At 35.5% G+C, this 23,907-nt stretch overlaps 2 protein-coding genes and 1 long non-coding RNA gene across 5 annotated transcripts in view; 1 reads left to right on the forward strand and 2 right to left on the reverse strand.

Annotated features, from left to right (window-relative positions):
• Positions 1-16,084, reverse strand: part of LOC133532515 (uncharacterized) — a 93,448-nt gene extending 77,364 nt beyond the window's left edge. Inside the window, exon 1 of the long non-coding RNA XR_009801713.1 lies at positions 15,222-16,084. This is a non-coding gene — a long non-coding RNA (uncharacterized LOC133532515). The remainder of the gene's footprint in view (positions 1-15,221) is intronic.
• LOC133532781 (uncharacterized) lies at positions 685-4,959 on the reverse strand. Of its 2 annotated transcripts, none has more exons than XR_009801754.1 (3): positions 4,132-4,274; positions 1,178-1,297; positions 685-855 (listed from the first exon to the last, which is right to left on the reverse strand). XR_009801754.1 is itself a non-coding variant. In XM_061871580.1 (3 exons), the coding sequence occupies exons 1-3, from the start codon at positions 4,342-4,344 to the stop codon at positions 689-691; spliced, it is 318 nt and encodes a 105-aa protein (XP_061727564.1). In that variant the 5' UTR covers positions 4,345-4,959; the 3' UTR covers positions 685-688. The 2 variants fall into 2 exon arrangements, 1 of the variants encoding a protein (XP_061727564.1); XM_061871580.1 differs by lacking the exon at positions 4,132-4,274 and adding an exon at positions 4,314-4,959.
• LOC133532492 (4-galactosyl-N-acetylglucosaminide 3-alpha-L-fucosyltransferase FUT6-like) lies at positions 7,197-21,379 on the forward strand. Of its 2 annotated transcripts, XM_061871200.1 has the most exons (6): positions 7,197-8,973; positions 9,643-9,809; positions 11,536-11,639; positions 14,747-14,900; positions 18,407-18,655; positions 19,661-21,379. In XM_061871200.1, the coding sequence occupies exons 1-6, from the start codon at positions 8,803-8,805 to the stop codon at positions 20,118-20,120; spliced, it is 1,305 nt and encodes a 434-aa protein (XP_061727184.1). In that variant the 5' UTR covers positions 7,197-8,802; the 3' UTR covers positions 20,121-21,379. The 2 variants fall into 2 exon arrangements, with proteins under 2 accessions (XP_061727184.1, XP_061727185.1); XM_061871201.1 differs by lacking the exon at positions 18,407-18,655.
• The last annotated feature ends 2,528 nt before the right edge of the window (positions 21,380-23,907 follow it).

The raw sequence follows: 23,907 nt of genomic DNA on the forward strand, positions 1-23,907 counted from the left end.
AAAGGCCCTGTACTTGACATTGACAGATCTCGACAATGCAAACGTCAACAGTATTTTTTTACAATTCATTATTTAAGCAAAGGCTAACGTCATTAAGGCATACTGCCCGAAAACGTTTTTTTAAACCCATTATGCGGTTTTAATGGTGAACGGTAAATGACGGCTAAATTACACCTACGCACTTTTGCGGTACAATAATAGCGGTAGGCCCGGGGATAACAACAACATTGGTAATGGCCTCTCCAAACGTCACCGTGAATCGCATGGGATAAGGGCCATATATAACTTAAAGGCGCGGGCGTTGACATTCATGGGTGCATCATGTTAATGCCTGAATTGAAGAATAAACAAATTGAATTGAATTGAATTGATAGGGAGCGTGCATGAACTGTAGAAGGCAGCACAGGAGCCGTCAGATTTTTGGCGCGAGGTGTAAATGTGATGTTTATTGTTCCGATGTAGCCCACAAGATGGCAGCACCTACTATGCACAAGAAAACACGTGACGTGTAAATGTACATGTTTATGGTTCTGATTCAGGCCACAAGATAGCAGACCCTCCAACGTGCACAGTCTCTATTGCAATATCATTGTTCCTACTTAGCCAGTAACTATTTGGAATTGCCGGCCATTTGTTGCAATGTCTGTAGAAGCCTTAAGAAAAGGGAATGGTTAATAAAAAAACTTATTCAATGATGTTTCCTCCTTTTTAGTTTTAAACGTTCCACAATGTCATGCTTCTGCAAATTAAAATGCCGTCCGTTTATTTTTAGTTTCTTGTCGATTATTGTCGTCTCTTCCTCGCTGAGTTGACCGAACCTGTCGACGAAGTAGTCACTGTCTTCTGAGGAGAAATCTATAACAGTGTTCAAAATTATTTATTCTTTGAGTTGGTCACGAGACTTTCACATGGCAAGACATTTAAGGCTCATTTAGACGGTGCGAGAACTCGCATGCGAGTTTCATTAAATTGCGGGATTTGATTGGTCGGCTGAATTGGATGTAACGTGGATGTAACTAATAGTTCTCAATGTAATTAAAATCGCATATGAGTTCGCGCGCCGCTTAAATCAGGGCTATAACCGCGAAAATCGAAGTTCGTCAAAAATGCCCGCAGTTGACGAACTTCGATTTTCGCGGTTATAGCCCAGGCAACCTCGGTAAAAAACACGATTTACCTAAGAGCTCCGTAAGTTTCTCATCTTCTGGGTGGTATGGATTTTGATTAGTTTTCCTCGGGTTTCTATGTCTCTGCTTTAATGAGGTAACCAGAGAAAAACATATTGAGCTGACGATCACTGAAAACAGTGAAAAGTTAATGGCTTAATACAAGTACAGTCGCGTCAAAGATATTATTACATTTTTCGCCTTATTGCAAGGGAGTAAGGTGCAAAGTAAACATATCTTTGATGTGGACTGGATCCTTTCGACGGGCACTTATACTTTTTTTATACTACGTCGGTGGCAAACAAGCATACGGCCCGCCTGATACGAGCAGTCTCCGTATCCTATGTACGCCTGCTACTCTAGAGGAGTTACATGCGCGTTGCCGACCCTAACTGTCCGCACCCTCGTTGAGCTCTGACAACCTTACTCACCGGCAGGAACACAACACTATGAGTGCATGTGTAGAGTCAGACCAAGCTAAGTTAGCAGCGATTATGATAGCCCAGTCTGTGCAAGTGTTAAGTAAGCATCATAATTTCATCGAAGTTTGACGTTTAAAATAACACTTGCACTCACTGGGCTGTCTAAATCGCTGTCAACTTATCTTGGTCTGACTTCTATGCCCATGAGTATATACTTCTGCTATTTTGTGAATTTTCGGATTAATGCTTTATCTGCATAAAAGGGCACATTTTCTATTAAAAATGTGATAAATTTATTACTACTTGACTATTATTACCTAAATGACTAGGCACATAAGTTGTAAATGACAATCCACAGAAGCATTGCCCACTCCATACATCAGTTTTCCTATCAAAATGTTTATTATTTTCGTAGTCGACATCTAGCGTCAAATAGCGGATTTATGAGTACCGCTACTTGACACCAGATGTCACAAGTGTCGCGACTGACGAAAATTCCGCAACTTGACGCTAGATGTCGACTACGAAGTAACTATCAGCGTTTTGGTAAGGAAACTGATTTATGGAGTTACCACTTTTTTTTTAATTTCTCTATGATAAAATGGCACCTTTTCTATTAAAAATGTGATGGAATTATTACTAGTCCAGTAGTAATAATTTTATCACATTATTACCTAAATGTGCACAAGCTGTAAATGATAATCCACAAAAGCATTACTCACTTCATACATCAGTTTTCCTACCAAAACGCCTATTTTCGTAGTCGACATCTAGCGTCAAATAGTGGTACTGATAAATCCGCTAGACAATCAATAATTTACAACAAATATTACAAGCAGAAGGTATTGATAATAGAGTTCCGGTTAATCCGGTTATAATATTAGCTGAAAATTGTTGAGGATTATACTTTTCGTTCGTCGCGACATCTATTGTCATGTAGCAGTACTGATAAATCCGCTACTTGATGCTAGATGTCGACTACGAAAACAATAAGCGTTTTGGTAAGAAAACTTTAAATAAAAAAATTGTGCGTGGAGTCCCTCCGCGCGGAAGAAGTAAAATTTCGTAATGTGGAGATGAAAATAATGCTCTAAAAACATATGGTTTATTTTAAGAGGTAAGTGATACGAAGTTCACCGGGTCATCTAGTAATGAATATTATAAATTAAAGTAGAACAACAACTTGAACAATAGATTTAATAATACATATATTTAAATATATATATTCTAAAATTCCTAAATAATAGAAAATATAAAAAGAAAAAATACAAAAAGTCAGGGTCAGGGATCGCTGGATTCAGAGTCCAGAGTGCTAACCATTACACCATGGAACCGGCTGAGCTAATCGACGAATTTACTCATCACAAACTCTTACTACTTTATGTTAGCGATTATAGCGTTAAACGTTTAACGCAACCTTGTTGGAAGTCGCATACTAAGTTTCACTTCAATAAATAATAAATACATTTGTTTTACTTAACACCTATTATAGTCCGTGTCAGCCTAGATGACGCGCAGATTTGTCAAATATAACCTTTAATAACATAACATTACGAGGCACGCGTCTTCGTAAATGACACGATCTATATTTCATATAACACATCATTCTTTAACTTTTCAGAACTCTAACATTGGGCACTTTTACATGTCATATTTTTACAAGTAATAGTAATAGCCAAAAATAACAATATAAAATTACAAATATGAAATCAGTTAAATATTAGATAATTTATTAAAGATGTATACAATCTCTAAATATCGAAACACAGAAAATTGTAGTAAGAAAATACAATGAACAGACAAATAAGTACTATAAAAGAGATGTAAACGTCTCTAAGTGTCCGAGCCAAAATATACGAGTATTTAAAATAAAACGATTATCAAATTATCCTTATAGATATAAAGGGTCACCATTGTTACCAAACCTCGATATAGGTAGGTAATTATAAGACAAAAATATTAAAAAATACAAACAGACAAGAACCGAATGAAGTATCTCAATCTCACGTTAATGCCACTCAAAAATAAAGTTTTTAATACATTTGCTCAAAAAGTGCTACTTTACGTAGCTGTTTAGCGTGCGGAAAGTTGGTTTTCGCGAACTAGTGCTTTTTACTTTTCCACTTGTTCCAATTCATACTACTTATTGAGGAGTATTAATGTTAGTTTCCTTTAAAGCCGTAATCAACATAAAAACCTACTGTTATTGTAAAAATATATATATATAGGTAAGCATATTTCATTACTTACCTCTTCATCATTATAACACGTTTATTTTTTAGTATTGTATATTGAAAAACCGTTCTTAATAAGTTGTCTGAATGGAACGGAATAGCTGCCGAAACGCCTGTCAAAGCAGAGGCGTTTTTCTTACTGCAAGATTGTTTTAAGTTTCCAAAAGCAACATTCGATATTGTTTTCATACAATTTAAATAAACGATACACAAATAATCGTAAACAACGATACTTGGGTAATAATAGTATAATATTTTATATTTACAATTTTTTATGTCTTATAGAACATGCATAAAAAAAGTACCTACTTGTTGTTTTTCTTATTTTTTCGCAACTGTATTAAAAAACGTCGTTCGATACACGTGCGAAAATGTCATTCTTTAGTCAAGTAATAACATACTTTCCGCACTAGCATCGAAATGTACTATTCTATACAACTTAATGTTTCCAAACTTACTTACTAGTGATATTATGAAATATTATAACTTACTTAATAAAAAGAACGTATTAGTTCGCGCCATAACTAGTCAATTAAAAATATCGTTAAACATTTGATGGATTGGAACGAAAAACAATAAGAAATAATAATATTTACTTCGGCTGTGGACCAAGGCAATCTTAGTTTTTAATCGATATCGATCGAATGAAATGTTGAAGTGGGGTCATTTGAAAATCAGATTAATGTTTTCCATAGATATGTATAATGACATTAATGACAGCCAAGATCTGTTTGAGGCAAAAAGGGCGTATAGAGTTAGACCAAGCTAACTTGGCAGCGTTTTTGACAGCACAGACTGTGCAAGTGTTGAGGTGATTAATGTAAATAGAACTGCATAGAAGTATGGAGTTTAAAATAACACTTGCCCAGTCCGTGGTATCAAAATCGCCGCTAACTTAGCTTGATCTAAGATATTGATTCACGAATCTGGCAGCTCTCCATCGGTGGAGGCTAGAGTGGTAGGCTAGCAAAGAGACTTTTTAATAGAGGAAAGTAGAACAAAACTGACGTCAAAGGTATTTATACGCTTTAAAGAAAACCTTAGCCGTTTAAGACTTTCTTGAGCAAGGCTCGGAACCGGTTTATTCTTCATACAAAAAATACCGGTATTATTACGTTCTTTTCGTTCTTTGGTTTATTATTTGCGGGCATTTTTCTCTGTCACTCTGATTACGTCTTACTAAGAGTAAAAGAGAAAGATCCCCGCAATTTGCGAATTTCGGTTTTTGCGGTAGGCCCCCCGTTCTTGAGACGCAAGCCGCTCAGCGATAAGGAATGCCCGGCCCGATTGTGTACCTACTTGAGTGGGAGCTATTTAGTTATACCCGCCGATGTCTTTGTTGTACTTAATTAATCTCATTTGTAAATTTGTATAATTTTTCCTCCAAGTTTATCCTATGTATTACAACAATATGTAATGTAAAATGCAGGGATCGGAAACCGGTATTTTTTGTATGGGAACGAAAACGGTATTTTTTCGTTCTTTGTTAATTACATCATTTCTAATTAGGCAATCTAATAATACGAAATCGTTATCTGAAAACACAACTGAGTCCTACATTTAGAGTATAAAATAAACCGAAATACATGGTTATTTCGATGTTTTTGCAAAAAACCGGTTCCGATCCCTGGTAAAATGTATCCACGAATGGAGTGGCGATACAGAGTAATACAAACCCGATAGGGTTTCACGGCACTTTTCTGTTTAAATCGATCTAAGATCTTTTAAAAAATAAAAAAAAATATAATATTATATATGACATTATTACACAAATTGACTAAGTCCCACAGTAAGCTCAATAAGGCTTGTGTTGAGGTTACTTAGAGAACGATATATTATAATATATAAATATTTAGAAATACTTAAATACATAGAAAACACCCATGACTCAGGAACAAATATCCATGCTCATCACACGAATAAATGCCCTTACCAGGATTTGAACCCGGGACCATCGGCTTCATAGGCAGGGTCACTATCCACGAGGCCAGATCGGTCGTCGAATATATATATACAAAGAACTCCTTCTGTTTATTTCAATGTAAGATCTTTTATAGAATAAATTTCTCGACATTTTCGACTCACGGCTGGCAGTATTCAGGAGGCAGGTTTGTTAGGGTTCTCGGTCATCATACAGTGCCCCTAGTGTAAATTTAGTCGATAGCGAAACGTGACGTACGCGTTTGCGTTAAGTCTCATTTTGTATGTACACCTGAAAAGGTAAAGTTTCGGTGTGACTAAATATTCAATTGTATATTCGACCTACAATGTAACCTGATTCTTACATACAATAAAAAACTTTGAAACTTTGAAACAGCGCGCCAAGCGGGACGTTTTGGAAAGTCAAAAATCTCATACAAAATGACACTTAACGCAAACGCGTACGTAACGTTTCGCTGTCGAAAATATTTACACTAGGGGTACTGGACAACAGTGACATAATACAATGCTGCACAATAATACTTTACAGTAATACTTATTAAGCAATTTGTCAAGTTAATAGTAGTTTATGTGACTGCTACATAATAAAAGGCATTAAAATACACGAGTGTGGGTTTAAGAAACGAACGAAGTGAGTTACCAGTGGTGGTTGTAAGAACAAATTTGAATGCTGTCTGTTTAGTGGGCCTTTTAATTAATAATAATAAAAAACAACGAACGCCTACGGTTTTCCTAACATCATTTAAAACACCGTCTTTTTAGTTTCTAAACAGTTTATTGGCTGAAATGAGAGTCAGTAGACCAGCAATATGTAAACGTGGATTCTTTTTCTCAAAACACATGGTTAACGCTAAACGTCCACAGGCATCCATTCGTTCTTGAATGGAGATTTGCGATAATTACGAAAAATACAATATTTGCATATATTTGTAAATGTATTTGTCAGCATTAAAAGTAGCGGATCAAAAACTTTAAGCAGTATTTTGTAACAGCTTAAAAACGTGATGGTTCTATTTGTAGAAAAATTAAGACTGTAAAATATATAAGTACTTTTGAACGTGAATTTTAGGGATTTATCTATATTTGATAAAGTTGTCAGGGATATCAGATACTTTTGGCGCGTTGTTTCATTCGCTACTATTGATGCTGACTTAGGTCCAACATATTTAAAATAAGTACACCATTTTTTTTCAAATGAACATTTATTACCTTAAAAATAAACACCGTGTTTTTATGAATTCCGTTAACTTCGGCGCATGAGTAAGTACGTTTAAGGAAACTAAATGGCATGAGTAATAAAAAAAATGTTTTTTTCTTTTTTTAATTTTTTTTTATAAAAGTAATTAAATGTTGCAGATAGCGTTGTTGTAACACGGGCATGACATTTAACTCTACCAAACAATTGAAAACTATGACATATCAATGACATTTCAAACATCGATTTATTTACAATACCGGTGTCTTTGAGAAAGTTACTTAATTTAAGCTCAGGAATGCACCCTTGAAATTAACGGAAATAAAAAAAAACACGGTGTATAATGGCATGTACTCGCTTTTTCACGTCGCGCGCGCATCCCGAAAATGAGGCGGGGAGGGATTCAGCGTTAAATTAAAAGTATACTTACCTAATTAATAGAGTTAGAGTACCAAGAGATAAGATGTTTTATTGGAAATATTTTTTAATATAAGGGAGGTAGCCATACAAGAAATCTATAAATACTAACACTAGGTTATAGACCTTGATTATAAATTTGTCACTAAATACTAACCAAGCTATGGAAATTCTAAATTAAATTGAAATTGAAATGATTTTTTTGCAATTCGACATGAGGTTTAAGCGGGTATTTTAGGGATGTCAAGTGTCGGCAACGCTTAAGTGGCTCCTCCGATGTTGCTTATGTCCAAGGCTCGGAACCGGTTTTTTCTTCATACAAAAAATACCGGTATTATTACGTTCTTTTTCGTTCTTTGGTTAATTTTTTCATTTTTACTGAGACTATCTAATAATGCGAAGTTGTTACCTAAATACATCATCCAGTGCTACGTAAAGAGTATAAAATAATAAAAAATATTGGGCTATTTCGGGATTTAAAAATAAACCGGTTCCGAGCCCTGCTTATGTCCATAGGCGACGGTGACCGCTTTCCATCAGGCGGCTCGCTGCTCATTCGCTATCACCTAAAAAATCAGTGGCACTCCGGGAGTGCCGACAGAAGTGGAAACAAATCAGAAAAGCCACTGCCCATCAGAGCGGCGACCTCATTCTTTTTCTTTTCTCTGTATCGCTTACATTTTTCTCTGTTTTTTCGATTTCTTTCTTCTTCTACTTTGCCATCATCAGATGAGTCATTAATGTCTTTTTCTTTTTCGTTCTTCATGAGAATCATCCGTATTTTTTCCATCATTGAGTGAAACCTAAAACTAAAAGTATAGATTATTTGACAGTTGTATTTTTGGAAGTTTTTTCATTTTACTATAATAAGCGAATTCAATGGTTTTTTCACATCTCAAAAAAATTCTAACGCGCCTGAAGAAGTTTCCACTTCAAATATATTTTTTGTATACCTACCTAGTACACAAAATTACAAACATCAATCTTGGAATAGTTAAAAAGAAACCTCATAGTAACAAATTGTAAAAACTGTCCAAGCGTGAGTGGAACCTGAGGAAAAAAAAATGACAGTACAGCTAGATGCAATCGACAAATCCTTCCACTGTACGTTCATCTTTATAGAGCACTAGGATTTCGTGTTTTATAGTTTGGACATTGCTTCCTATACTCAAATTCAAGCTAGAAATTGCTGCAATAGCACATAACTAGAAAAATCGTTCAAATCATAAATTTACATAAGACTTTTTAATTTATTTGACATTTACCAGACGGACCAGATAAAAAAAACGATTCGCCTCGACTCTTTCAAGTTCTAAAAAATGTGCATAAAGAAAAATTACAATAGAATTATATTATAGGGTGGTAATTTATGGAATATAAAATATAAGCTCTTAAAATCAATTCTTGGTCCTAATTTTAATTTTAAAATGAAGGTTCGCAAGTGTTTTTCAAGTATTATTAAGTATTTTTCAATTTTTATGTTATGCTCTGCTCTTTCGTATTTGAATCGATTGTTTGTGGATGTAGGGATGCTAATAACCCCTGAAAGTATGAGGCAACACCAGAAAAGTGTTGAAAAGTACTACGAGAGTCGAAAGGTAAGTCTATATTAGTTACTAAGCGTGGTTATTAGATTTGCAATTCATTGAAAATCGGTTGCCAAAACTGTCTACCGGTGCCCATCCTAAATTTGCCTTTTTTTTATAGGACATTATTACACAAATTGAGTAAGTCCCACAGTAAGCTCAATAAGGCTTGTGTTGAGGGTACTTAGACAACGATATATTTAATATATAAATATTTATAAATACTTAAATACATAGAAAACACCCATGACTCAGGAACAAATATCCATGCTCATCAAGTCATCACACGAATAAATGCCCTTACCAGGATTTGAACCCGGGACCATCGGCTTCGTAGGCAGGGTCACTATCCACGAGGCCAGATCGGTCGTCGAATATATATATAGGTACAAAGAACTCCTTCTGTTTATTTCAATGTAAGATCTTTTATAGAATAAATTTCTCGACATTTTCGCCTTACGGCTGGCAGTATTCAGGAGGCAGGTTAGGGTTCTCGGCCATCCTCCTCCATCTCGGCTACCCACTAGGCCAAACCTTTGGTGCCCAATTTCGCCTAAGAATCAACTCAAAATTTTCATCTAATTACTCAGGTCTAATTACTTTGCCAGCTCTTGTGAATTTGAAGAATAAAGAGTCCTTATGATCCTGTTTGGTAAATATTAATGTTCTTTATACCTACAGGACTGGATGACATCTAATCTAGGAGCATACATGTTTAAATATTCGAACGCACATCCGCCATCTTATGAAGTCGTAAACCACCCGGAACGCGGATATTTTACCGTTTTGATCTGGAAACAATGGCCGTCACTCAAGGAACGACATGTGGGGGGTTTTGGTAAACACAGGTAAGTTAAGCGCCAATTACATCCACACTTCCCGATTTGTCGGGACTGATTTCGGGCCTGATAATCGTTGTCGTTTTGCGGAATATCAGCCAATCATTAACAATATTTGAAATGTAAAATACTTTGTCTCTAATTGCCAAAAATGTTCAGTGTTTGATATTTTTGCGTATGAAACATTTTTTTTACAGTCGAGTTCATAAATATGTATACATTTTATCACTTTATTGCAATGGCTTAAGGTGAAGAAATGTTTACATATTTATGAATTCGACTGTAATACATTTCAAATATTGTAAACGATGTGCTGATATTTAGTGAAACGGAAAAATATTCTTTCTCGGGCTCAATATCAAGTCTGATATCTGGCCTGATAAAGTGTGGATGTAATTGGCACTTTACAGTAGTTAAAGGTATATCTGGGGGTAGTGCCTCCGCCAAGACGAGCAAAGCCAAGCGAAAGGCAATACTCACCTTTTCTCGAAGCGCTTCGTCGTTTTTTTAAACCCTTCCTCATAACTTGGGTTTGGATTATACCAGATAAACAAAATTCTCGGGATATAATGTCAATAGTGGACTTATTAAATATAAAAAGTTTCAGTTGCACAGCTCTTATACTTTAGGTTTTATTGATATCTAAAAACCTCCAATTTCGTTACTGATTCACTCACTCACTCACTGATGATCATCAAAACTCTTAGAGTACTTCCTGAAGTCCTAGAAAGCTGATATTTGGTATGTAAGCTAGTATTACACAAACAACAAAAAAAAAAAATCTACAACATGAAACTTTTACCCCCCAACCCCTTAAACTAGGACCCCAATCTGTAGCATCACTCAAGGAGAAGCTTAAAAAATTGTGGCTTTCCGATACTTTGGTAACGACTTCCTAGTTCTATTGAGTATTTCTACTTTTTTAGTTTCCTTTACTTTTCTGGTTCGAATTCATATCTATTTATATTATATATTGAATATTTATTTATTTTTATTTATATATCTATGTATGCATTATTTTATGGTTATTTTTCTATCTATGTATATTTGTATCAATGTGTATTCAAAACGTGCATTTCATTAATTTCAGTGATTGTACACTTTTCTTTGTGTTTGTCATTCATTCACCGTTACTTCTGTTTTACTCATTTCCTCAAAGGTTAACTGGAAGAGATCCCATACAGGGATAAGTCCGCCTTTGTTGTATTTAATTTACTCTGTAACTGTGTTTTTCGTGTTTTTATTTCTATGTAAAATAAAGTATATACATACATACATACTAGGGGATGAAAGTTTGTATGAGACTACCGCAAATTTTGATGCTAGAGGTCTGAAAATTGGTACAGGGTCTCCTTGTTATATAATAAAATACATTTTCAGGATTTTCAGTAAATCATCCCTCGTTATTTAAATTAGGGGATGGAAGTTCAAACTTCCATCTGTATTCAAATACGGATACAAACCTATAGATACAAACTTAATGTCATGCTAGATAAAATAATAGATACTGAGATGCAAAGATAGAGAGTGCGGGCTATGAAAAAGGCACCTCTGTTGTGCAAATACCTACACCCCAAAAAAGAAAGACAAACTGAACAAACTAAAAAATGTAGTTGTGTAAGCAACTTACAAAAAGAAGTGAAATCCCACCAAAAACGAGAATACCTATATGTCACCTGTCTCAGTTTATAATTATTTAGCAATTTAAACTCCATCTTCTTTGGTTTCATTCCAGCGTCCACCCGCTGTTCGGCTGCAGCGTCACAAATTGCAAGTTTTTCGAAGACGATGACACTTTGCTTTCTTCCACGGACGCCGTTGTTGTGCATCTACATAAAGGTCTGTAGAATATGTAATAGGGTTGTTTCCATCTACAAATCTTAGGGCAGAATTGTATCCCAATAAATTCTTTTGGATTATAAGAACATGTTAAACTACTTGTAGGGGACCTGTAATGACCATATTTTTGTAAATATTGAATTTAAAATATCTTTTGGCACACGTCACGTGACCAAACTCGAAACGTCTTTGAAGATTCTGATGACGTCACAACTCTCGGATTGACACTGTTGACAGTTAGGCGATAAACAAGAAATGACAAATGTCAGTTGACAGCTCGTACCTTCTACGTGTGTATGTAGTTATGTGTCAAACCGTAAACTGTGACGTCACACAATTTTCAAAGAGCGTTTTGGGCGCGAAAGCATCCGTCAAAATATATCTTGTTAATTTAATATTTTAAAGCGGTTTTTAGTATAAAAGTTGAATTTTAGGGCAACTTTTAGTTAATATAGAACGTAATACAAGCGTTTCAAAAAATTGGAAACAACCCTATTTTTCACCTCACCAACTGGTAAATGCCCTCTTGATTGTTAAATAACTAATGAGAAAGTTGCATTTTATCCACATGTGGGCAAAGTAATCAGATGCATATTTTGAGTTATTTCCTTATGTTAGCTGGTGAAATTGACTTTTAAATGATGATTTTAAATGATTCATTTTTAGGGTACCGTAGCCAAATGGCAAAAAACGGAACCCTTATAGATTCGTCATGTCCGTCTGTCTGTCCGTTTATGTCACAACCACTTTTTTCCGAAACTGTTCAAACTTGGTAAGTAGATGTATTCTATGAACCGCATTCAGATTTTTTACACAAAAATAGAAAAAAAAAACATTAAATTTTGGGGGTTCCCCATACTTAGAACTGAAACTCAAAAATCTTTTTTCATCAAACCCATACGTGTGGGATATCTATGGATAGGTCTTTAAAAATGATATTGAGGTTTCTAATATCATTTTTTTCAAAACTGAATAGTTTACGCGAGAGACACTTCCAAAGTGGTAAAATGTGTCTCCCCCCCCCCCTGTAACTTCTAAAATAACAGAATGAAATATCTAAAAAAATATATGATATACATTACCATGCAAACTTCCACCGAAAATTGGTTTGAACGAGATCTAGTAAGTAGTTTTTTTTTATACGTCATAAATGGTACGGACACCTTCATGGGTGAGTCCGACTCGCACTTGGCCGCTTTTTTTTATTGCATTCATATGGATTTGATTTGGTTTGATTTTTCTGGTATTTCATTGTTAGTATTTTCCCATATTTTCCTCACGTTGGTGGTGGTTGGTGTGGTGGTTTTGTGTTTCATTCGGAGGCAAAGTTTAAATAGCAATTTTTATGCTGCATCGGTGCCTGATGGTGAGCAGTCACCGTAGTCTATGGACGTCTCAAACTCCATAGGTATTACATGCGCGCTGCCGACGCTAACTCCCTCGTTGAGCTCTGGCAACTTTACTCACCAGCAAGAACACTATAAATATGAGTAGTAACTATCTCGGGACTGACATCGGGCGAAAACGAGTGTAAATGTAGGTAATCGGATCTTAATCAATGGGCCCCTTAATAGTAGGTACCTAAGTTATTTATCACCGACTTTCGAACTACATAATGTGAAATTTTGGTAAAAATTATGGTGTACCTTACCAAGACGTTGCCAAGCTTAACGCATTCACTGCCAACGTTTTCGTAGCGCTACACGCGTAGCCGATTCTAGCGTTTTCCCGCTTTCTAGAGGAAAGCGACTACGAACAGAGCGCCCGCCGAGCGGGTGCCCGGCACTCAATGTGTTAGCTTAGCTGTTTTTAGGGTTCCGTAGCCAAATGGCAAAAAACGGAACCCTTATAGATTCGTCATGTCCGTCTGTCTGTCCGATTCTGTCACAGCCACTTTTTTCCGAAACTATAAGAGCTATACTGTTCAAACTTAGTAAGTGGATGTATTCTATGAACCGCATTAAGATGTACACATAAAAATAGAAAAAAAACAATAAATTTTGGGGGTTCCCCATACTTAGAACTGAAACTCAAAAAATCTTTTTTCATCAAACCCATACGTGTGTGGTATCTATGGATGGGTCTTCAAAAATGATATTTAGGTTCCTAATATCATTTTTTTCTAAACTGAATAGTTTGCGCGAGAGACACTTCCAAAGTGGTAAAATGTTGAACAAGATCTAGCAAGTAGATTTTTTTTAATACGTCTCAAATGGTACGGAACCCTTCATGCGCGAGTCCGACTTGCACTTGGCCGCTTTTTTGTTGTGTGCTCAATGTGTTGTGTTGTGTTTATGTGTGTCGGTGGCAGATCTTAAAAAATCAGGCCGATCGTAAACTTCCTGTGTAATGTTTTGACGGTAGACACATTAAACTAATAGAAAAGATAGGTTCGTTAGGTTGCATCAGAACCCCTAGTGTAAATTTATTCAATATCGAAACGTGACGTACGCGTTTGCGTTTAGTCTCATTTTGTATAGGATTTAGAAACAGCGCGTCAAGCGGGACGTTTTGGAAACTCAAAATTCCATAGAAAATGAGACAATGCAAACGCGGACGTTACGTTTCGATATCGAATAAATTTACACTAGGGGTACAGATGCCCGAAGGGCAAATACTAGAAATAGGAGCGCGTAGCGGTGCTCCGTCGATTAAAGGAACTAGACAATAATTTTCACGGTTCATGATATTTCTTTTTGCTAAAAAACGAAGTGCCTATAACAAGTCGTATGGTTCCAGTTACTCGAATTAAAGGTTTTCCATTCATTCAATAATGTACATGTTGATTAAAAATATGTATATATTTTTAATCAAATTTCTATGAAGAAAAGTAGCTCCGTATGTAATTGCATGATTTCTATAGTAATCTAAATTGTATTTTATTTTTCTTATTTAATGCATGTTAATTATAAGATGTAATGTTTTGAAAAGATGTGTCCCGCCGATATTCTTGCCGGTCCATACTGGGATACCCTCCTGCAATTAAAGGGGGATTTAAATCTTCTCCGATTAGAGCCGGTGTAGCTTTATTTGACGTTCATAAGCGCATTGTAACATGCCTACTTGAGTAATAAACTATCTTTCTCTTATCAATATTATTTTTGCAGGCGAATTACCGGATTCCACGAAACGCAGGCCGTACCAACGCTGGATATTTTGGACGGACGAATCTCCGGTTAACATATACGCTGGCGTCCCACTACGGAATAAACCCAGTTATTCGCGATTGGCTAATATGTTTAATTGGTCAATGTCATACAGGTAAATACATTCATTCATATAATTTATTTGTTGTAAAGTCATGTACATAGTAAATCAAGATGTTGTACCATGACACCCTGTAAGGGCACACGACATTAACTAAAAATTAAACAAAACTAGTCTTCTCATTAAAAAAAAAAAAAAAAAAACATACTTAACAAAAAAAGATGAATATAATAATTATTTAGTGTTTTAATAGGTTCTAAAGATTTACCAAATACTGTTGTACCTAAATGTTAATCCTATATTATACGGTAGGAGTACTCATCATTGGCGTCTTGGCTTAAAACATATTTTGGTATCTTATGAAGCGCTGGTGACCTAGCGGTAAGAGCGTGCGACTTGCAATCCGGAGGTCGCGGGTTCAAACCGCGGCTCGTACCAATGAGTTTTTCGGAACTTATGTACGAAATGTTATTTGATATTTACCAGTCGCTTTTCGGTGAAGGAAAACATCGTGAGGAAACCGGACTAATCCCAACAAGGCCTAGTACCCTCTGGGTTGGAAGGTCAGATGGCAGTCGCTTTCGTAAAAACTAGTGCATACGCCAAATCTTGGGATTAGTTGTCAAAGCGGACCCCAGGCTCCCTTGAGCCGTGGCAATATGCCGGGACAACGCTAGGAAGAAAGAAAAGGTATCTTATGCAAGGGATGGTCCCTAACCATGCACATTACATAAAATGTAGTAAGTAAAACAGTTACTTTACAGGAGCGCTAAATAGTGATCTTTGGGTAAAAGCGTGATCGCTTATAATTATTTACAAGTGCAATATAAATAAATTAAAACAACTATTAACGTTAATGCACACCTATTAACTTTATGCAAGCATGTGTACCTCCTACCTCCAACTTCAATTTTCATATTGATTATCACGTACTGTTACTGTTACTGTGGGCTTGCACAGTTTCACTTTAAATATTACTTACTTTGTTTTACTAATAATATATTTGTATATTATTTTGCAACCAACGGATAACTGTTATTGGCCTAATACTATGTAAAGATACCTATGTAAATTGTATATCTACGGCTGTTGTTGTCCTGAATACCAATAAAATAAAATAAATAAATAAAAATGTTATAAACTATCGTCATTAGGAAAATCCTTAACCGAATAATAACATTTATCAATGAATATTTTTTCTTATTTATTTTTAAACACTGTGTTTCGAGTTTCTAGCTTAATATTATTGGGAATTGTATTTGTTATTAAAATACATTTATATTGGGGACTATTTTTAAACATCTCTAGGTTAGTCTTTGGTAATAGTAATTTATTTCTATACTGTTTTCTCGTGTTTTCCTTGTCTTGTTTTAATGTGAATAAATATGAAAGTACCCGAACAAAAAGTGCAGCCTGTAATATATAAATACAAGGCAAGGTTAATAACCTATATTAAATAAAATATGGGCGGCAACTGTTACATATACTCTGGGACTCTGGTCAGTGATGTTAGATGCCAACATCAAAGGACATTGGGCAACTTTGTATGGAGCCTGGACCAAAAACCAACAGAAATGCGAGTTAGGTCATTAGATAGGTATTTCTATGTCCTTTATTTCATTCTATGGGCACCAAGCGGAATTCCATTGCAGAACTGAGATATTTGTAATTGATTCAAAATGTTATCACCCTTATTACCTAGGCAATAGAGTCCAAGTAAGTAAATGTAGGCACGAAGCGTTAACTTCCCATAGAAAATTTGATTGGCGCGCAAATCGTATTTTTCTACTGACTTGTGTGTGTTTTAGTATATCACTGCTATTTATTTTTCATCACACTTGCAGGTCTTATTTCATGCAGGTGTACTGAAGGACAAAGGCCTATATTGTTCCCGCGGGAATGTAGGATTGTGAAAAAAAAAATTATAACTCATTAGGGAGATATACCCTTTTTTTTAATTATGTCATTTATTCATACAAACCAAGTATAGTATCCAAAATTTCACTTACACAGTTACCCCTGCGTTGCACAATGTACCGACTAAACCTACCCCCATTCATAAAACTTAGCAAACACTTCGAGTGAAACCAAGATAAATTGGCGGCGATTTTGATAGCCCAGACGGTGCACGGGTTATTATAAACGTGAAACTTCTATGAACTTGCACCGTCTGGGCTTTTAAAATCGCTGCCAACTCATTTTCGTGAGACTCTATAAACATTTATTAAAGGAATCGTTCTAACAGACATGTCAATATGACGGATCGACGGTTTGCTAGATTTGACTTAATAACGCCATTACTTTATTTGATTTTTGACATAATTTTTTTTTTCTACTCGTCGACTATAATGCCATTTCACTCACGAATTCGAGCCAATCGTGCAATCTAACGCAACTAGTTGCGACCAATCGCGCGCGTGATGCGAACTCATCAACCAATCGCGCTGTGGCGTTAGACTTTTTTTATACTACGTGGGTGGCAAACAAACATACCGCATACATGTTAAGCAATCTCCGTAGCCTATGTACGCCTGCAACTCCAGAGGAGTTACATGTGCGTTGCTGATCCTAACACTCCGCACCCTGGTTGAGCTCTGGCAACCTTATTCACCGGCAGGAACACAACACTATGAGTAGGGTCTAGTGTTATTTGGCTGCGGTTTTCTGTAAGGTGGAGGTCCTTCCCCAGTTGGGCTCTTCTCTAGATCTGGAACGACATCCGCTGTGCTGTGCCCTACCACACAAAGCGACTGCACGATTTGCTAGAATTCGTGTGCGTGACACCGCTGTACTAGCCCCATTCGTATTGGGACCGTGCGAAGTGCGTGGTGGGGGTAAGTAAAGCGATCCCAGCGCATAAGGTGGTAAAAATTTGAACTAACTGCGGATAGCGTCTTTAACATTTCGTACAATTATATGGCTCGAAATGAACTTTGATTTACGATTACTCCTGAAATATTCATTTAAATTGTATTGTGTAAGGGACCATTGTAATCTGTATGAAATGCTTAATATAACTAACGTATTTATTTTGATAATTGTTAATAATGTATCCATGTGAATAGCTTTGCAAATGCCACATATTACGTGATCTTTTTCTAGAAGTTAAGAATGGATATAGTAAGTTATCCTTAAAAGATAGACATTTCACATCGCGGACTTTTTTGTAGACCTATGAATGAGAAACAACCCCACCATACATTGTGTTGTTATAGCTCAAACGGATTAGGCAGCGTTTTCGATTAAAGCTCCTAGCCAGCGTGATTTTTTCCGACAACATCGTTATATTTCAAACAATTTACACAAAACCTTAACAAGTTATATACTTAAGCCTTCCTCAAGAATCACTCTATTGAAAGATGAAAGTCGTATGAAAATCCGTTCAGTAGTTTTTAGTTTTGGAGTAGTTTTATAAGATGTAGTGAATTGACGTTTTCCCCTAGAATTGCGGACACTAGGTTGCGTGACAGTCGTGCACGCTCCCAATTGCCCGTAAGCCCGTCCTTAGATATATATGAATATTAGTACGTTTATTTTTCATTTTATTTACATACCCTCAGATCAGACTCCGACGTCCCAGTCCCATACGGCCGAACACTACCTCTTCTTTACCCGAAACTAAACGACGTAACTGACGAAGAGTTGAAAGAACTCGTCCCAAATTGGGAACGTAAACAGACGGACGTTTTGGCGGCAATTATCATGTCGCACTGTGTCGAGTTTCGGACGAGATTTGTGATGCGGCTACAGAGGTTTTTAAGCGTGGATATGTTTGGGAAATGCGCGCCTGTTAAGAATCATACGAATAAGTGAGTGATCAGTAACCCTTTTCAACCTTTTCACCGCCACGTTAATGTAGTTATAAAGTGTCATTTATTTGTTTATTTATTTATTAGACATTTATAAGTTTAACCTGCACCAAACGCTTACAAACTAGCTATAGACTACAGTAGGATTTACAAAACAAAATACATAAGTATATGTATATTAAAACACAATTAATTATTAACAGAATTATTTTATGAATTACATGGAAATCATCATTATTATCATTATTAATTTATTTTTTCATATATATCTTATACCGGGTGTTTCCTGTAACACGAGCAATAAATTAAACTGTAGGCTGTACTCACCAACATTTGTTCACCAACTTTTAAAAATAACTTATGTTATAATTTTTATTAAACATTCAAGTTAATTCTAAGACGCAATGTATTGCGAATTTTGTTACGTTTAAAGCGTGACAAGCAACGTCAAAAACACTGATGTCAGCGTACATTGAAAATAATATTTTATTTGTATGAAAAAGATAAAATCTTAAGATTTCATAATTTTAAAAAGTTGTTAATCAAAAGTTATATCGTTTTACGAGTACAATATATGGCTTAATTATTTGCTCGTGTTACAGGAAACACCCGGTATATGTATAGTGCCGTACAGTTGCAATCGTTGCCCACAAATGGTCTCGCCGGAAGATCAGCGCTGACCTTCGTCAGCATTATGCTGAGGCGAGCCCATTTCGTGGTAAACAATTTCAATGTGTTTTAGTCTTATTTTTTTGTTATATATATACTTCTGTATGTAATTTAAGTTTTACCACGAATAAATGATTTATGATATGAATTGAAAGGAGTGATGAAAGGATTCATAAGGGAATCGGAGAAACTGTTTCCTTCCATGACACCGCCCAAAAGTATGCTCTCGAAACCAATTAGTGGAAATTTTTTAGTTAATTAAATAGCTGACCTTGGGAGAAAAAGCCAGCAAGTATCTTCATTATATGTCTTAATAATTCTTTATATTCTCTACAGGTGCCCCGGTCACTTCAAAGAAGACTGTCCAGTAATAGCCGAATACTTATTCTATGTAGTGATAGAAAACTCCAAATGTCGCCAGTATATATCAGAAAAGATTTTCCACCACGCATACTCAAAAGGCGCCATACCCATCATCATGGGAACACCTTTAGAAGACTGTAAAAAGCTTTTGCCGCCTAATTCTTTCATACATATGGATAATTTTGCCTCTATAAAGCATTTGGCTAGAGAAATATATACTATAAGTGATAATATAACCAAATTATTGTCTTATCACGCGTGGCGAGTTAATTTTGAGATTGTGGAAGAGCATGGTTTCCTTGGTACGAGGTCGTTGGCTTTGTGTAGAATTTGTGAGGCCTTAAATTATAATAGTAATGCTAGGAAGGTTTATGGTGTAGAGGATATTATGTTATATTTAAATCCAGCTGTATGTTGTGTCAGGAATCCTTAGTGGAGATCATAGTTTAATGCAGTGTTGTCATGTGCGCGGAAGAGAATTATCGTATTTATCGTACCGCTGAAAAAATTATCGAACATCTATCAAAAAGAAAGTACTCCAAATATTGCTCACAAATTAAGCTTAAATTTCCAATAAATAATAAAGAAAAACACTACATTCGTCTAAATAAGTTTTATATTTGTGTATTTTTGTGGCACATCCGAAGAAAATTTCGACAAGTTTGACATACACCAAGTAACCGATTACCAAAAAGGTGATAATTTTAGCCTGTTTCTGAGGAAAGTGTGTGATTTTGCTTCAAATACTAGACTTTTTGGGTGGCACAATGCCAAGGGCTAAAATTATCGTACTTTTGATTGCTTTTTGGAACGTACATCGGAGCGGAGTCCCAATTATCGTACATATACGATAATAATCGTACGCCTGGTAATACTGGTTTTGTCTGTGGAATGTAGAGAGAGGGCAAGAGTATTCTCTCCAGACGGTTGTTGTGCCTGGGGACCGAAGTCTGAAAAGTTGGTTAGGAGTTGTATATAATTTAGTAGGTATTGGGTGTTGTGATTTTAATCTATGCTCGAGCTCTGACATACGCCACGGAGCCTGTGTGCTAACATATCTTTATTCGGAAATCGCGAAGCGTCTGGTTGACGTAACTGGTGACCGAAGAGCTGGCGGTTTCCTCGCACAACGCATCAGGATTGCAATACAGGAGGAAATGCCGTCAGCATCCTTGGTACAATGTCTCAAGGGCCTATTTTAGATTTAAGCTAGCTATAATCCTCTTATATATATTGTTATTGTAAATAAAAATCTTTATTTATTAATAATACGTAATATACCTACATACAATTGGTGCATAAAGAAAAGTATATTAGATAAATAAAAAAAGCAAACAATACTTACCTACTTGTATTTATAAACTATATATACCTACATAAATAAGTATTTATTCCGTACCATTGTTTATGTAACCTTTTAGGCTATTTGGTATATAATTTCGCGCATCAAGGGTGACTCACGCTAGAACGACCCGGGTCGAGGCAACCGACACTTCATTTTCTGAGACAGATAACCGTTGATCATATGATGCTTTCTATAGAAAACGAATGCTAAATACCCCGGCCCGGGCCGTTCTAACATGAACCATTCTTTATGGGATTTTTTTATTTGGTTGACTTGAACTCACGGCCTCTGGATCGATACTCCAGCGCTCTGCCATCTGAGCTATCAGCAAGACCTCATCTACGGCCAGCAAAAATTTCCACCATATGGGTCTAGGGGACCCTAGCGATATATACTTAGCGACATTCTAAACTTAAGAGGAATGTATAGTACGTGATAGTCCACGAAAAAGAAAAAAAACGTTTTTCCACTTTGAAATATTTTCCATTTTCCATGATTTTTTATTATATTATAGACACAAAGAAAAAGTAGGTTTATGGGTTTCCTTTTTTCTTTCAATTCAATTCAATTTCTTTATTGCTCATAAGGAAAAAAATCCATGCAGATACACAGTATAAAATCATATCAAATGTAAACCAAATGTAAACAATAATATTGATAATAAAATTAATAAATAACACAAAATTGAAATGGATGAGGTCATTCCGATTAAAATAATAATGAATAGTTACAATAAATTAATACAACATATCAGTAAATTCAACAAATAATAATAATAACAGTCCAAAACAATAAAAATTAAAATAAAATGAGTCTGATTATCCGTCTAAATTAATCCAATATCTTACAAAAGTATTCGTCCAGGTTATAGAATGGTCTACTTATTAAATACGTCTTTAGATTTGTACTGAACTCCTTAACGTTACTGGAATCCTTAATTTTTATTTCAAGACTGTTATATATTTTGATTGCGATATGATTGATGCTTTTCTTATAGTATGCAAAGTGTGATTCAGGTAGCAGTAGATCTAAATTGCGGCGAAGCGGGTATCTCTCACATTCTTTTTTGGATTTGTATGCGCTTAAATTTTTATGAACAAATAAACAGATTTGGTATATATACAATGCAGTTACTGTAAGGATATTGTTTTCTATAAATAGGTTCCTATGCGTTTCAGGGAAGTAACCTTCAATGAAGCGTATGCATTTTTTTTGCATCAGTAGAATTTTATTTACACTTGGACTATTGCCCCATACTTCAATGCCATACCGGATTATACTCTCGACATATGAATAGTAGATAGTTCTCAGGGTTTGCTTATCGCTAAGTTTAGCCATCGATTTTAGAGAATAACATGCACTTCCTAGACGTTTCACAACATAGTTTATGTGGTCATGCCACCTTAAGTATGGGTCTAGTTCGATACCTAGAAAACGAATTGAGTCCGATTTAGCAAAAGGGAGATTTAGAGAACAGTCCATTGAGTTGAATGCACGTTTAAAAATCATGTAATAACACTTGTCATTATTGAGCGATAGACCATTTGCGGAGAACCATTCTGTGAGATTTTCCCAGGCACTGGTGGTTATATTCTGCAATTCTTTGTGAGTCTTTGCACCCAGAATCAGACTGGTGTCGTCGGCATATAGGTAAGGAGTTCCATTTAAGATATTTTCTGGAAGATCATTAATAAATATTATGAACAATAGAGGTCCAAGGACTGATCCTTGTGGAACGCCACGTCTTATAATGCCTTCATCAGATTTATAGATTTTGTTGCTTTCGGCTTGACTTGAACACTTAATTTCAACAAATTGTCTACGCCCAGTTAGGTAGGAAGATATGAGATTGAGTACAGTACCCCGTATGCCATAGTATTCTAATTTATAAAGTAAAATCTTATGATCAACACAATCAAATGCTTTGCTTAGGTCACAGAATATTCCTGCACATTTAATGTCACGATTAAGGTGATTCATTATCTCAGATGTTAGTTTAGTAATAGCTGTGATTGTGTCTTTGCCTTTCAGAAATCCGAATTGTTTTGTTGATATATAGTAATTGTCATTCATATATTTTTCTATCCGGTCTGCAAGACATTTTTCGAATATTTTCGAGATTATTGAGAGCAGGGAGATGGGTCTGTAATTCTTAATTTGTTTTGTGCTACCTTTCTTATGTACAGGGACTACTTTAGCATTTTTGAGTTGGCTAGGAAATGTTCCTATTTTTATATGCTCGTTGAATATATGGCAGATTGGTATGCAAAGGATGTCAATATTATGTTTAATTATAGAAGTGTGTATATGGTCTGGTCCACATGCATTGCTATTTTTTAAGTTTTTAGCAACCTTAATGATCTCGTGTTCCATAATAGGTTTTAAAAACATAGATTTAGTATTATCTACAGATTTCCTTTCGAGTAGAATTTTAAAATCACGATTTTGATTGGGAGTGTGCAAGTTTTCACCTACACTAAGAAAGTACTCATTAAATAAGTTGCTTATGGATTTAGGATCATTTATAATTATATTGCTGTGCTCTATTTTCCAATGACCTCCTTTGGTTGTAGTCGCTTTGCCTGTATTCTCCTTAATTAATTTCCAAACAGCTTTCGATTTATTTTTTGCTTTTGTTAATGTTTTTGTAATATAATTACGTTTTGCAGTGATCAGTACTTTTTTAAGGACCCGTTGGTATATCTTAAAGTGAGACTCGAGTTTATAATCATATTTACGTTTTAGTTCTATATACATTTTTCTTTTATTTCTACAACATATTTTAATTCCTTTAGTTATCCATTGCTTTTTGTTAACTTTAATTTTGCGTGTTTTAACTGGGTAATATTTATTTATTAGGTCATGCAGGATGTCA

The sequence above is a fragment of the Cydia pomonella genome, chromosome 27 (genome assembly GCF_033807575.1).
Source record: "Cydia pomonella isolate Wapato2018A chromosome 27, ilCydPomo1, whole genome shotgun sequence".
Lineage (NCBI taxonomy): Eukaryota > Metazoa > Arthropoda > Insecta > Lepidoptera > Tortricidae > Cydia > Cydia pomonella.